The 14,114-nt window shown below is 57.1% G+C and overlaps 1 protein-coding gene across 1 annotated transcript in view; it reads right to left on the reverse strand.

Moving 5' to 3' along the window:
- ARHGEF18 (Rho/Rac guanine nucleotide exchange factor 18) overlaps positions 1-13,790 on the reverse strand; it is a 58,520-nt gene extending 44,730 nt beyond the window's left edge. Inside the window, exons 1-9 of the mRNA XM_029916522.1 lie at positions 13,614-13,790; positions 9,996-10,255; positions 9,145-9,295; positions 8,395-8,509; positions 7,473-7,530; positions 7,112-7,156; positions 6,518-6,595; positions 4,904-5,006; positions 4,616-4,757 (exon numbers count right to left, since the gene is read on the reverse strand). Coding sequence (XP_029772382.1) covers positions 4,616-4,757; positions 4,904-5,006; positions 6,518-6,595; positions 7,112-7,156; positions 7,473-7,530; positions 8,395-8,509; positions 9,145-9,295; positions 9,996-10,255; positions 13,614-13,775 — 1,114 coding nt within the window. The 5' untranslated portion in view covers positions 13,776-13,790. The remainder of the gene's footprint in view (positions 1-4,615; positions 4,758-4,903; positions 5,007-6,517; positions 6,596-7,111; positions 7,157-7,472; positions 7,531-8,394; positions 8,510-9,144; positions 9,296-9,995; positions 10,256-13,613) is intronic.
- Between the last annotated feature and the right edge of the window lie 324 nt (positions 13,791-14,114).

A 14,114-nucleotide genomic window follows, 5' to 3' on the forward strand; every position in this document is an offset into this window, starting at 1 on the left:
CCCCACGGCGCCGGTCACCGCTTATGCTAATCACTATTTCCTCGGTCCTGCCCCGGGAGCTCCAGAAGCTGGAGCTCGGAGACCTCGCCATCCTGAGCTAGGGAGAGGCGGCACCGCCCGACGGCTGGAGCTGGGCCGGGGCCGGCGGGCATCGTCTGCACCTCTGCATTCGCCAGCTGGAGCCCACATGCACCCGAGGGGCCGCCAGAACTGCAGGACCCGCAGGCAGTTTGGAGGACTCCAGGGGGGCCTGATCCCAGGGTGAGGCAGCCCCGGGGTTCCGCGCCCCGGGCCATCCCCGGGGCCGGACGGCGCCTTCCCGGAGCCCGAGGCCTCCCACCCCGAGCTCTGTTCTCCTCGAACCCGGCTCGCTGCCCTCACCTCAGCCCGGTCCCCGCAGGCCGTTCGTCGCCGCCGCCGCTGCCGCCCGGCCTCCCCGGATCCACAGCAGCCCGCCGCACGGGGCCGGAAGCGGGAAGCCGCGCGGGAGACCTGCGCACGCGCGGGCCCGCCCCGAGGGCGGGTCGGAGGGCGTGGGTCCGGAAGGGGGCGTGGCTCACGCGGACTTTGTTTAGGGTTGAGAATGGAGCTGCGGGGAGGGTCCCCCGCCCGGCCTAGTGGGGGACTCCGGGACCGAACTGGGAGGGTCCCTGCGATGAGGGTGTGAGGGCGATCCTTGGAGGGGCAGGTCAGCGGGGCTGGGGGGCATCTTGAAGGAATCAGGGGTGCCTGGAGCCGGGGATCGGCGGGCGCCGGGGGACGTCGAAGGGTTACCGAGGCCGGGGCCGGGGGCGGGGAAGAGTCTGAGGACAGGGTTCAAGAAATGGACAGAACAGGTCTGTCACCTGCGAAGAAGGGGCAGCGTAGATTGCAGGAAGCTAGACAAGTCTGGGGAAAATGAGCCAAATGGCTCTCATCTACATGGGTCCTTCCAGATACCCAAAACTCCTCCTAGGCACCCAGGCAGGTGCCATCGGATACTCAAAACATGCTTTCGGGTACCCCAAATAGATCAGACACCCCACCTAGATCTGTTAGTTACCCCCAAACTATTAAGAACACGAAAAACATGCCAAATACCCAAAAGTACCAGACCTCTTCACCCAGGAGCAAACACCCCCAGAGAGAAATGTGTCAAAGACTCTACTCAAAAACGTTTAGATACTCCCCCAAACACATACCAGATACCTCTGATACAGATGCTGTCAGATACCCCCAAACAGGTGTCCAGAGTCTAAAATACATGCCAGACCCGCCCACAACACACACAGGTGTTCTTAGACACTCAAAGACACGCCAGATGCCTCCCCGCCCCCAGTGCCTGCACCCCCTCAGGCGTCATCAGACCACTGAGCTCTGAGGCTGCTCCACCCCTCACCAGGTCCACCCCTGGTGCAGCAGCAGGGCAGTAATCAGGAGAGGAGCCAAGCACCTCTTTCACCCAAGGTTCAAGCTGGCCAACCAAGCCGAGATCTTTCCAAGCCAAATCCACTTCAAAACACCCACAGTCTGTGGTGGAGAGCCCTCAGTTCAGAAAGAGGGTGACAGAGTCCCCAAGTGACCTGCCTTCCGTCGAAGTCCATTGCGTCGTGGTCAAGAGAGGGGGCACGTCCAGGGAATGGGAGGTCCAGAAGTGCAAGGACGGGCTTCCTCAGAGGTCAGAAGCCCTGACACTTTTGAGGTCTCAATGGATGTGTAAATGTCCACTCTCTGAATTCTGATGACTTTGGAACTTTAGTCCAAAGGCAGTGGGGAGCCATTGAAGATTTTAAGCAGGAAAAGTGGCAGGATCCTTATTTTTATAGCTACCTTGGATATAGAAACCTTCAGGTTGACAATTCTTCCCTACATGCAGACATCAAGTTTCTCAAGGAGCCTGGCAGCAGCAGGAGGTATCTCTTATCTTGTATCTATCCAACTGCTCTGCACTTATTTAGTCCTTATCATGGGCCAGGGACTCTGCTAAGAGCTAAGGAGACGTAGGGAGCCTAGGTCTAGGGCAGTGTTTCTCACTCTTGGCACTATTGACAATTGGGGCTGGATGGTTCTCTGTTGTTGGGTGTAGGGGGGGGGTGTTCTACGTATTAGAGGATGTTGAATGGCACTCCTGGCCTGATGACAAAAAATTGCCTCTAGATACTGCCAATGTCCTCTTGGCTAACAGCAACTGCCCTGAGAGACACTCAGACACTGGTACAGTAGCCTAATCTGCAACCCCGGCTTCCTGGGGGAAGTGGTCCGAGCTTTGTGTTAAAGGGTGATGAAGAGTTATGTGGCCGAGGGCGTTCCAGGAACAGCGCTGAAAGAGCAGGCTGCAGGGAGGTACGTGGGCAGCCACAGGCCTGCAGCGTGGCTGAGCAGTGGAAGGGAAAAGTGGAGAGGGAGGCGGGGTCAGACCAGGAGGAACTTCAGAGGCCAAGGCCATTAACAAGACTGTCTGGAATGGTGTTCCGTCAGTGGGACTGGTCTCTGGGAACGCACCTCAGCTTCACCGCTGGACACCCGCCTTCCGTAATTACCTGGAGTGTGACTCATTCATTCCCTGTTCTGTTGAACTTACTGTGGGACTGATTTACTGTTTCCTCTAAGGGACAGAGAGTAACCTCTGGCTTTGAATACCTCCAGGGGTAGGTAGGTTTGTGGCTAGTTAAACCTGGGAGGAATCTCAGCCTGCTGGGACTGGACCACAGCTCTGCTGGCCCCCCGGCCTCCTGACACAAGCATGGGAAGCTACGGTTGGGGAGGTCTGTGATTTTGACGGTAGCTTTAACTCAAGAACAGAGGATGAGGACGGGTGCTGCCATAGGCCATGTGTACGAGGCACCCTGCTAAGGGCACCCACATATTTTCTTCTACACGAACTCGAATCTTTTGCGACCTCTAAAATCCGTCCTGAAAGTTGTCTCCGGGGGTGGACCTTGATTCCCAGCATCCTGAGAGCACGCTGGATTGAGTTACTTGCTTCCGAAGAGCAGAGTACGGAAAGGGAAGAAAATAGGAACCTGGTAGATGTTACCTTGACCAGGGGATGAAGGTTAACACCCACAGGGACGTGACGCTGATCGCGTCCTGATATGAGGAAGGGAGAGAGTTCCCAGGCCCATGACCCCGGTCTAATTACAAGACATCGGACACGCCCAGTGGGGAACATTGTGCCACTAGACACCTGGCTGATACTTCTCAAGACTGTGAAGGTCATGAGCATTATGGAAACACTGAGAAAACTTCACAGACCAGAGAAACTAGGGAGACAGGATGGTCATAGATACTACACTATTCTGAGTTGGGTCCTGAAATAGAGAAAACCTGAGTGGAAGAAGAAATCTGGTGAAATCTGAGGGAAATCTAATTTGATTAATAATACTGCATCTGGGCGCCTGGGTGGTTCAGTTAGTTAAGCGTCCGACCTCGATTCAGGTCATGATCTCATGGTTCATGGGTTCGAGCCCCACGTCGGGCTCTGTGCTGACAGGGCTTCAGATTCTGTGTCTCCCTCTCTCTCTGCCCCTCCCCTCTCATGCTCTCTCTCTCTCTCTCTCTCAAAAATAAATAAACATTACAATTTTTAAAAATTACTGCGCCAATGTTGGCTCCTAAGTTGTGATAAATGTACTGTGGTCACTAATGATGCTAACATGGTGGGAACCCAGAGGAAAGTTATAAAGTGACTCTATCTGCTCTCTCCACTTTTCTGTGATTCTAACATTAAGAGTCCAGGGGCACCCAGGTGGCTCAGTGGGTTGAGCATTGGACTTAGGCTCAGGTCATGATCTCGAGGTTCGTGAGTTTGAGCCCCATGTTGGGCTCTCCGCTATTAGTGCAGAGCCAGCTTTGGATCCTCTGTTCCTCTCTCTCTCTGATCCTCCCCTACTTGTACACACTCCCTCTCTCTCTCAAAAATAAACAAATAAACATTAAAAAATAATAGTAAAATTAAATTAAATTAAAAGTCCAGGGGAGGGGCACCGGGGGGGGGGCTCAGTCCGTTAAGTGTCCGGCTTCGGCTCAGGGCATGATCTCACAGTTTGTGAGTTCGAGCCCTGTGTCGGGCTCTGTGCTGACAGCTCAGAGCCTGGAGCCTGCTTCAGATTCTGTGTCTCCCTCTCTCTCTGCCCCTCCCCTCCTCGCACTCTCTCTGTCTCTCAAAAATAAATAAAAAACATAAAGGGGCTACTCACCCCCTGTGGAGGGGTAGGAGGAGTTAGTCTGTTGTGCCAAAATAGTGCTAAGAGTTGTACGTAGATTTCGACTCCACAGAGTGGGGATGGGGTGGGTGGTCAGCGTCTCTCACCCCCATGTTGTTCAAGAGTCCGCTGTACAATTCAGTTTGTTCAAGCATCCCAGATTGTGGATGTCAGGCAGCCCTAGCTAACACACTGTGCGAGTCAGAATTCTTCAAGAGGAGTTTTGCAGTGACAAAAACTGAGGTAACCACATGGCCCCTGCCCTTAGGGACCTGGCGCTCTCCAGGGAGCTGGAGGTCAGCCTGCACTTGGCAGGGGTGAAGTGGGATGAGGAAGCAACCAGCAAAGGAGGCCACGAAGACAGATTTAGAGGCAGTGAAGGTGACGGAGTGGCTGCCATCCGGAGGCCTGGGCAGGGCCACTGGACTTACCGGAGCTCAGGAAGGGTTTGCCACACAGGGGGCAGCTGGAGTGGCCGAAGAAGGTTCCTTGCGCCAGCTGGTGCCCGCTGATGCATTCCTTCCTCTCTCTGGCATCCTGGCCCTTGTCCTTCGGTTGTGCCGGGCTCTTCCCCTGTGGGGGACAGAAATGAACCTCAGAACGCCCTGCACATTCAGGCTTCCCTGGCATCACGGGGCTCTAAGGCCAGGGACGACCTGACAAAGCGGAGAAGGTGGACGGGGTGCCCTCCCCCACCCTGGTCCGGCCCCCCCACTGACCTTCTCCTTCTGTCTGGTGACTCGACAGCGGAGGGAGCTCAGTCTGCGCTTCACCCTGGTGCTCCTGTCACTCCGCTCGATCTTGCTGGCTCTGTCCTCCCTCCTAAGGGGTGGAAAAGATGAACAGGGAGGGGCATCAGGCCCAGAGGGCCATTTTCAGCCTGTTCCGAAGGTCGCTCCTGGACCCCACCTGGAATTTGTCTCCCGGTGGCCCCCTCATCCTGGTTCACTTCTTCTGTGGTCTCCCAACTCTCTCCTTCCTCCTCTCAATCATTTATTCACTCAACAAACACGGGTGGTTGCCAAGTTCCAGGAGATGGAGCTACTGGGTTCACAGAGGGGACTATGACACGGTCTCTAACGTGGGGTCCCTCAGCGGGCCCGGGCTGGAAATCTCGGCTCCATCCATGTCTGCCTCCTCCCTCTGATTCACCCCTGACCCCAGTTTCTCATCAGCCGCCAAATCCTGCCCATTTCTCCTTTGGGATAGCTCTCAAATCCTGCTCCCTTCATCCTTCCTTACTCTCCAGCCCCGGTTCACTGTCCCGCCTCTCCTGGATTACTGACACCCCCTCATTTAATAAATACACTTGACCCTTGGATAACGCAGGGGTTGGGGCACCAATCCTTTGCACAGTCAAAAACCTGTATATAACTTCTGACTCCCCCCAACTTAACTACTGATAATGCAAACTGTCAATCAACACATATTTTATATGTTATAGGGATTAGGTACTGTGTTCTAACAACGAGGTAAGCTAGAGAAAAGAAAATGTTATTGCGAAAATCATAAGAAAGAGGGGCGCCTGGGTGGCTCAGTCGATTAAGCGTCTGACTCTTGATTTCAGTTCAAGTCGTGACCTTGTGGTTCGAGGGTTCGAGCCCTGCGTCAGGTGCTGTGGTGACGGCACAGAGCCTGCTTGGGATTCTCTGTCTCCCTCTCTATCTCTGCCCTTCCCTACTCGCGTTCTCTCTCTCTCAATAATAAAAAGATAAAACTTTTTTTTAAACAACAAAATCATAAGGCAGAGAAAATACATTTATGGTCCTGTACAGTATTTGTTGAAAAAAATCCACATATAAACGGACCCATGCCGTTCAAACTCATGTTGTTCAAGGATCAACTCTATTTATTAAGTCAGCAGCAGACACACCCAGCCTCTGCGGAATCTACCCACTGGAGGGAGACCCCACACATCCCGTGTGCAGCCCCCTCCCTCCCCCCCAGCCTGTGTGTGCTCACTGTTACCAGGCACCAGAGAGCCGTGCTCCTTAGTGTCACAGAGGGGATCTGGGGCCTCCTGACCCTCCCTCTTCCCAGCCCATGCCGACACCATTTCCTTTCTGGGGAACAGAAAGACACTCCTTTCTCTCCAGGTGGTGGTGAATCCCTATTCTTCTATCGGAAGCCAACTCAGGCTGTCACCTCCTCCAGGAAGTCTTCCTCTGCTCTTCGTGTCTGAGGAGCCTCCCCGGCCCCACCTCCATCGCTGCCCTGGAAGTTTGGTGAGGGGATGGTGGGGGGCCCTACCTCCCACTCCCAGCTCAGGGTCACAGGTAAACGTGTGCAAATCCAGTTTTAGGCCCGTCCAGAGCTTCCACTTGCATACTTACTCAGACAGGAACTCAAACCAGGTGAGGTCTGAGGGGGCTTCCCCGGGGCTGACTGACAGGCGAGCCCTCTGTCGGGCCCTGCAGGATCAGAGGGGACAGGTGTGTGGGTTGGCAGCCCCTCCCTCCCCAGATGCCGCAGCTCCTGCCTCTCACCGCCTCCCACTTTCCCGTGCCCTGGGTCCACATCCAAGACCCCCCATCCCTCCCACCGCGGGCTCTGTCCATGGTCACTGGGACCGATTTTCCAGCAGAGGGTGGGAACACCTCTTGATCAGACAAAATCAGCCTGTCAGGAAGGGTTTCTAGCAAATGGCAGCATCATGGGAGAGAAGTATCAATTCTCATTTGTGCAAAGGTACCGTCTAGGCTGGCTTCCCCCCACCCCCCGCCTTTCATGTCCCCTGTCCTTTCCACATGCGTCCCTCCCCCCACTTCTCTTGTCCCTGTTTTTCTCCCGTATCTCCCTGTCTTCTCCACACCTGTCGCCCTGCCTGTCCACTCCCACACCTGGCCCCCGAGGCTCTCTCCCCGCACTGGCCACTTGTCAGCCTCCCCAGCCCTGTTCCCTGGCACATGGCCCCCCTGCCCACTCACCCGTGGTACTGTCGGAGTTCCTGAAGCACCTTCTGGACAATCAGCCTGGGGCGGGGGCGGGGGAGGTGCCGATGAAAACAGTGCACGGTTGCCCAGGTTACAGACACACTTCCCCCCCCAAGACCTGCTGTGATCGCCCACAGGCCAGTCCCCAGGTCCTGATGCAGCTCCTGCCCCGGAGATCCTGCCCCTCCCCTGACGCTATATTGAGAACCTCTCTGAGGGGTCTGGGTCTGTCCTCTGGGACAGGGATGGTGTGGGAGAGAAGACCGAGATCATGGGGGGCGCTTGGGAGGGACGCCAGGCTTGGCCCCCTGGCTGTCCTCTGGGGCCCCCTCCCCACCACGAGGCAGACACTCACACGTGATCTGGCTCCACGTGGTCCTTCTCCATGCACTCCAGCACCGGCGGCTCCAGGCCTGGGAGAAGCCCCCGCCCCAGGAGGCGTAGGTGTGAGGGGGCTCTGGGGCAGGCTGGGCCTGTGTGGACCCCCTCTGACCCATCCCTGCAGAACTGGAGGTGGTCCAGAGGGGGCTTGCCACTCAGGGAGGGGAGATGCCAAGGGGGCAGAGAGCCAGCGTTGGAACCGCACCCCTGCCCCCCCACCCCGTGTCTCAAGTGTTTACGGTTCACTAAGTACTGTGCACAGGTGTGCTCCCTGAGCCCCCAGGTAGCCCTGCACAGATACGTGCATTGCTCCATTCCTACAGAGAAAGCCACAAGGGCTCAGAGGTTTATTAAAAAGTGGTAGATCTTGCAGTTTATGAGTTCGAGCCCTGCGTCGGGCTCTGCGCTGACAGCTCAGAGCCTGGAGCCTGCTTGTGTCTCCCTCTCTCTCTGTCCCTCCCCTGCTTGCACTCTCTCTCTTTCTCAAAAATAAATAAAATTAAAATTTTTTTTTAAAATGTGGTAGTTTTGGGTTTAGATTTCAGGTCTATCCGACAGCAGAGACACAGGTTCTCAGGATGGAGGTTCAGAGATAAAGGAGGGGCCAGAGGTTGAGGCAGAAGAGCCCTAGGTGAGCAAGAGCGTTGCAGTGGTGCGGTGGTGCGGTTCCCTCCGGCTGGAGGCCCAGCGCAAGGACAGGGGCAGATGCCAGGCGTCTCTCCCCCTCTGCCCCGCCCCCCACAAGAAGTTGGGCCCCAGTTCCTGCCCCTGAGTCCCCTCTACCAGCAGCCCTTTCTCAACCTCTCAGGCCCAACTGGGGCCCCCTCCAGGGAGCCCTCCAGCAGAACCCCCCTCCCCGCCTTGGCTTGAACGAGGGAACCCCCAGGCCGTGTTACCTTGAACAACTGCACTGGGCACCTCCAAAGCCGGAGAGATTTCCAGGGAGCTGATCTCATCAAAGGACATGGGCACCGACTGTGACCTCACTCTTTTCTCAGGGCTGTCACATTCCTGTGGGAGTAAGCGTCTCGATAAGCCAGGGAGGCAGCCCGGTTGCGGGCCAGTTCGCTAGGTCGAGGGTCCCTAGCCCCATCCTGCAGCTGCAGGGGGCGGATCCTCTCGGCCACTGGGGTCCCCACAGCAGTGGCAGCTGAGGGCTGGAGCCCCCAAATTCTGACCTCCGGATGCCGGCCCGACAGGCGTTTCTCCCCAGGTCACAGTCCTGGGCAAAGACGCCTCCGCCACAGCCTACAGACCCGAGGCAGGAGCCCCGGACCTGAGACAAGACCTACCGGGGCACAGATGGGCTTCCTTCCAGCCACAAAGATGTGGAGACATCTCCCCCTGCCCCTCAGATCGGGGTTAGACTTGTGACCACGGACCCCCTACTGTGGCCCCCACCCCAGTGAAGAGCCCTCAGGCCTGGGCTGAGATCTCAGGACTCAGTGACGCCCCGGTTATGTGCTCCCCCCCCTCCCACCCCGAGGACAACCCCGCTGTGACAACCCCGCTGTGACAACCCTGCTGTGACAGGGAAGTCCTCCTAGGTGAGTCCTCCTAGGTGCAGGTAAGGACCTTTACCCCCCCCTGCCCCCCACCCTGAGCCATGTGCGTTGTTGTCAAGGGTGGCTGAGGGTCGCACCCACCTTGCTTGGGTGCTCTGCTGGGGCCCCACCCCCAGGCAGACACTCTTGGGTCCAGGCCTGCAGATCCTCTCCTGGCAAGTTCAGAGCAAGGCTAGCCAGCGTCCGGGGGAGACAGGCCCCCTCATTCTCAGCCGCCGCCTTGAAACTGAGCCTGGAGGAAGAGGTGAGCAAGTCAGGGCTTCGGTGTGTCTCCTCCACTTGTTTCCCCGACTCCACATCCAGGGGCTTGGGGGGCCCTGTGGGCGGTCCCTCCTGGGGCAGCGGGGAGAGGTCAGGGTGTAGGGAGGTGTTCCTTCTCCCCATGTTGGAGGAGAGGTCGGGGGAGCCCTGCTGGGGAATTTGCAGGTGGGTCCACACCTTTATATAGCGGACGCCCCATTTTACACAGACCGGATTTCCATTTGTGGTGACTTGGGAAGGGTTGAGGGAGGCAGGTGCGGGTGGGTAAAGCCTCCCCCCCCCCCCCCCCCGCCCCCAGCCCCGTGCAGGGCTGCTGCTGTGTGTGGAGTCAAGCACATGTCTGCATTTTAATCACAAGTGCATGTGTGGCGACGGGTCACACATGCAGCCCCTGCTGTATGGGTTGGAGCGGGGCGAGGGCGGAAGCCCGCGGGCACCCACGCTCAGCGTGCACGGGACCGGCGTGCACCTGCCGCCCCAGCATGCGGGCTTCACTTCCGGGTTGTGCGTGCTTATTCGACGTGCGTGTGGGCCTGTCTGCCCTCCCAGGCTGTGTGTGTGGGCACGCGTGTGTCTTGGGAGAGGGTCTTGGGGGCTGGACAGTGCAGACACCGCCCCTCAAGCCCGGGGAGGCCCTGCCCTGTCGCGGGGGCGTGGGTAGGAAGCCTCACCTCTGCCAGCTCTCCGAGCAGCTCCGAGACCTCTCCCAGCTGCGTCTCCGAGCCCTGCCCTGGGGCCGTGCTGAGCTGGAGAAGGGCGAGTCACCTCCGGCCTCTTCGCTGGGGGGGCCGCTGTCCCTGGGCCCCCCAGGCTGGCCATGGGGAAAGGCCTCAAGGCCCAGGTCTTGGAGATACTCGCTGCCCTGAAGGGCCTCCAGGTCCAAGCTGAGGTCCTCCGTGCTGTCGCTGAGCTGTCCCGGAGTACCGTCATCCTGGAGACCCGTGGGGGAGAAGAAGACGGCGCTGACCGAGGTCACCAGAGACCCCTGCCCATCCCCCTCCCACAGGTGGGGTGGAATGGGGGATAGTCCCTCACCCCAAACGATTTGTTTAACCTGGGCTTTCAAGGCCTCATCCCAAAACAGGGGGCTGGAAGTCTGGACGTCTAGCCCTGACTCCACCTTGCTCGCTGGGTTTCCCTCTGATCGGCTTATAAAGGGGGTACTAACCTCTGCCCTGCCTTCCTCCCCACACCTTGTTTAAGGTCGTCGAATACAGTTTGTAAACTCCCAGCACAGAGAGAAGTCACTCTTGGTGCTAAGGGCAGAATTTCATGCAGCATCAAGGCTCCCGGTCTTGTTCCTGGGGTGCTTGGTACATTTCCTCATGGCTCTGTTGGACCCCAAGTGTCCCTCCCAGACCCAGGTTAGGCTAAGGAAGTGGGGACCTCGCCTCAGGCACAAAATCAAAGGGGAGGCCCCTCAAACTCGGGAATCTAGAAAAATCAGGTTAGTGTAATATATACATATTTTAAAGGCAAGAGTCAGGGCACACGGGTGGCTCAGTGTCTGGCTTCAGCTCAGGTCATGATCTCACGGTTCATGGGTTCGAGCCCCACATCAGGCTCTGTGCTGACAGCTCTGAGCGTGGAGCCTATTTCAGATTCTGTGTCTCCCTCTCTCTCACCCCTCCTGCTCTCACACTGTGTGTGTGTCTCTCAAAAAATAAATAAACATTAAAATAAAGAGCGAAGACTCATGTGAGGGGATCTACGACCAACAGATGACCAAGATGTTAACTCTTGACAGTACTGGACCCAATGTGTCTACGACTCACCTGGCTCACGTCTCCTGTTTCTGGCCCCGCTCCCTCAGGGTCTGGAGCACCTGAGCGCTCAAGCCAACACCTTCCCCTCCCAGATAGGTAGGAGCCTAGGGGGCACGTTACCAAAGGCTCCGGGGTCAGCCGCTCTGCAGCCTCAAGCTGCCGCCCGCCCCCCGTGGAGGCAGCAGCCTGCCAGGCCCTGTGAGACGCTGAAGACACTCGGAGGAGCGTGGCTAGTGCTCCTGGGAGAAACCTGCATTGTCACTAATGCCACAGCCACTCCACCAGGGGGCATTGTTGTCCCGCTTTCCAGATCGGGAGACTGAGGCTCAGGGAGGAGCAAAGACTCACCCTGGATCACACAGCGGGACTCAGACTCAGGTCTGTTTGGATCCGAGCCTTCTGTGCTTCGTCACGCCTCTCTCTCCTTCCCCTATTCCTTTTTCTTCTCTCTCTCTCTCCTTCCCAATCATTCTGTTTGCCATTCCCCCACCCCCACCCCCAGCCTGGGAACTTGCCTTTTCCTCCCCTTGCAAAACCTGCTCTCCCAGCCCGGCTACAGTGGGCCTGGTGAACTCCTATTCATCCTTCAAAAGCCAGCTTGGGCATGCCCTGCAGGCTGCCTTCCTGACTCCTCAAGGCCAGGTAAGCCGGGCTGTCAGGATCTGCAGATCTGGGTGGGAGGGCCTCTCCCCGTTGCTTCCTGCAAGGTCAGAGCTGACACATGGCCCCCAGGCCTCTCTGTGGTCTCAGGCAGCCTGTGAGACACTGTCCCATCGGGTGGCCTGAAGGGACCACTGAGGGAACACGGTCCCCTTCATGGACTCTACACGGGTCCCCCAGGAGGGTGCCTGGCTGGCTCAGTTGATAAAGCATGTCACTCTTGATCTCAGGGTTGTGAGTTCAAGCCCCATGTAGAGGTTACTTTAAGATAAATAAGTAAATACAAATAAATAAATAAAAAGATCGATGGTGGTGTTAATCAATGTGATTTAAAAAAGTCCCCAAAGAGAATATATAGGACACTCCGTTATATCTGAATTTCAGATAAACCCCAAGTATTTTTTTTAGGATAAGTATTTTCCAAAGCACTGCAGTATTTGACATTCGAATCTAACCGGTGTCCTGTAATTGTGTTTGCTCAGTCTTGCAGCTCTAACTCTGGACTGTTTGGTCAGGCTGGGCCAGTCCTTACCAGGTGAGGGAGGACACAGAGGCCCCTGCTAATGCCTGGTATCAGGGATTTTCGGAGAAGCTTCCAATTCAAGACTGAAAGTACCTGGAAACAGGAGGCTTGCGGGGTCTGGCTTTTCCCACCGACCTGGCCCACCTGGAGCTCTCCACGGTTTTTACCTTTCCTCCTCCTCCTTATTGTGGTCACGTGGACGTGACAGAAAATTTGCCATTGTAACCATTTTTAAGTGTGCAGCTCCGTGGCACTACGGTACCTGGTAACTTCTAATCCGTTGCCTGTCTATGAATTTGCCTTGTCTGGGGACCTCAAGTAAGTGGAATCGTGTGATATTTGTCCTTTCGTGTCTGGTCTATTTCACTCAGTGTAATGTTTCCAAGTGTATCCGCATTCTAGCATGTATCAGAATTTCATTCCTTTTTAAGGCTGAATAACATTCTATTGTCTGGGGTGCCTGGGTGGCTCAGTCAGTTAAATGTCCAGCTCTTGGTGTCGGCTCAGGGCGTGATCTCACGGTGCACGGGTTCGAGCCCCATGCCGGGCCCTGTGCTGACAGTGTGGAGTCTGCTTGGGATTCTCTCTCTCTCCCTCTCTCTCTGTCCCTCCCCCCCGGCATGTATTTTCTCTCTCTAAAAACAAATGGGGGGCCTGGGCGGCTCAGTCGGTTAAACATCTGACTTTGGCTCAGGTCATGATCTCATAGTTTGTGGGTTCAAGCCCTGCATCAGGCTCTTTGCTGACAGCTCCCAGCCTGGAGCCTGCTTCGGATTCTGTGTCTCCCTCTCTCTCCGCCCCTCCCTTGCTCATGCTCTCTCTCTCTCTCTCTCTCTCTCTCTCTCTCAAAAATAAATAATAAAAAAAATTTTTAAAAACCCAAATAAACTTTTAAAAAATCCTGGTTTCTGGAAGGACCACACTGTATGCACATCAGCAAAGCCACAGGCTGTTTCCCGTTCGACCCGCGGGGGACACCGGGTTGCGTGCTGTTGTGCGGTGTGAGGCTGGGAACGCGGGCGTGCGGGTAGCTCTGGAGGCCCTGCTCTTCATTCTTTAGGGAGCAGGACGTGAGTCTGGGTCTGCCGGCTGGAGCCCCCACCTACGGTTTGCACGGCCTCCCTTCTCCTTGACTCTGTCCTTGGCACCCGCTGATCTTTGCCACCACCCCCCCCCCGCCCCCACCCGGCTGCTCCTCCTCTGCCTCTACTCCCTCCCTCTGTCCTTCATAGGCAAGGGGCTCTCTTCTCCGGTCTCTGGGGGAACGCCCACATCCCTGGCCATGGCTGGCCCCGGGCTCGCCTGCCCCTTCCCGTGGTTCTCCCTGTTCCCCAGCTCACTCCAGTCCCATCCCCGGTGGCTGGACAGCCTCTATGGACTCCCGTCTCCTCTGCCACCGCCCGAAAGGTTTCCTTGTGTCTCTGGCTTTTCTCCTTCTGTAAATATAAACATGTCAGGACAGCCTCTTGGCCTGGGCTGGGCCCCCGCCCCCTCTCCTGCATCTGGCCTCCCTCACCGGAGGCAGAAGTGGGAATGTGGCCAGGACTGGGGGTGGCAGGGGCAATGGGCAGCCGTGGCACAGGCTGTCCCAGCTCCCTGCGGTTACCCTGGGGGAGACGGCCGGGGCGGGGCGGGGGGGGGGGGGGGGGGGAGGTGGCGTGCCTCATTTTGTGCTTGGAAACCTCTCTCCTCCAACGTTGCCCGGGTGAGAAAAGGCAGGAGCCAGCCCAATGGGGGCCTTTCCAGGCGTCGGCCTGAACAGCAAATGCTGGCCGGGATGCCCCAGAGGATGCAATAAATCCAGACTCGTTCCCCAGGCCCTGAGGAGACTGGGGGGGGGG

This window comes from Suricata suricatta, chromosome 12 (genome assembly GCF_006229205.1).
Source record: "Suricata suricatta isolate VVHF042 chromosome 12, meerkat_22Aug2017_6uvM2_HiC, whole genome shotgun sequence".
Lineage (NCBI taxonomy): Eukaryota > Metazoa > Chordata > Mammalia > Carnivora > Herpestidae > Suricata > Suricata suricatta.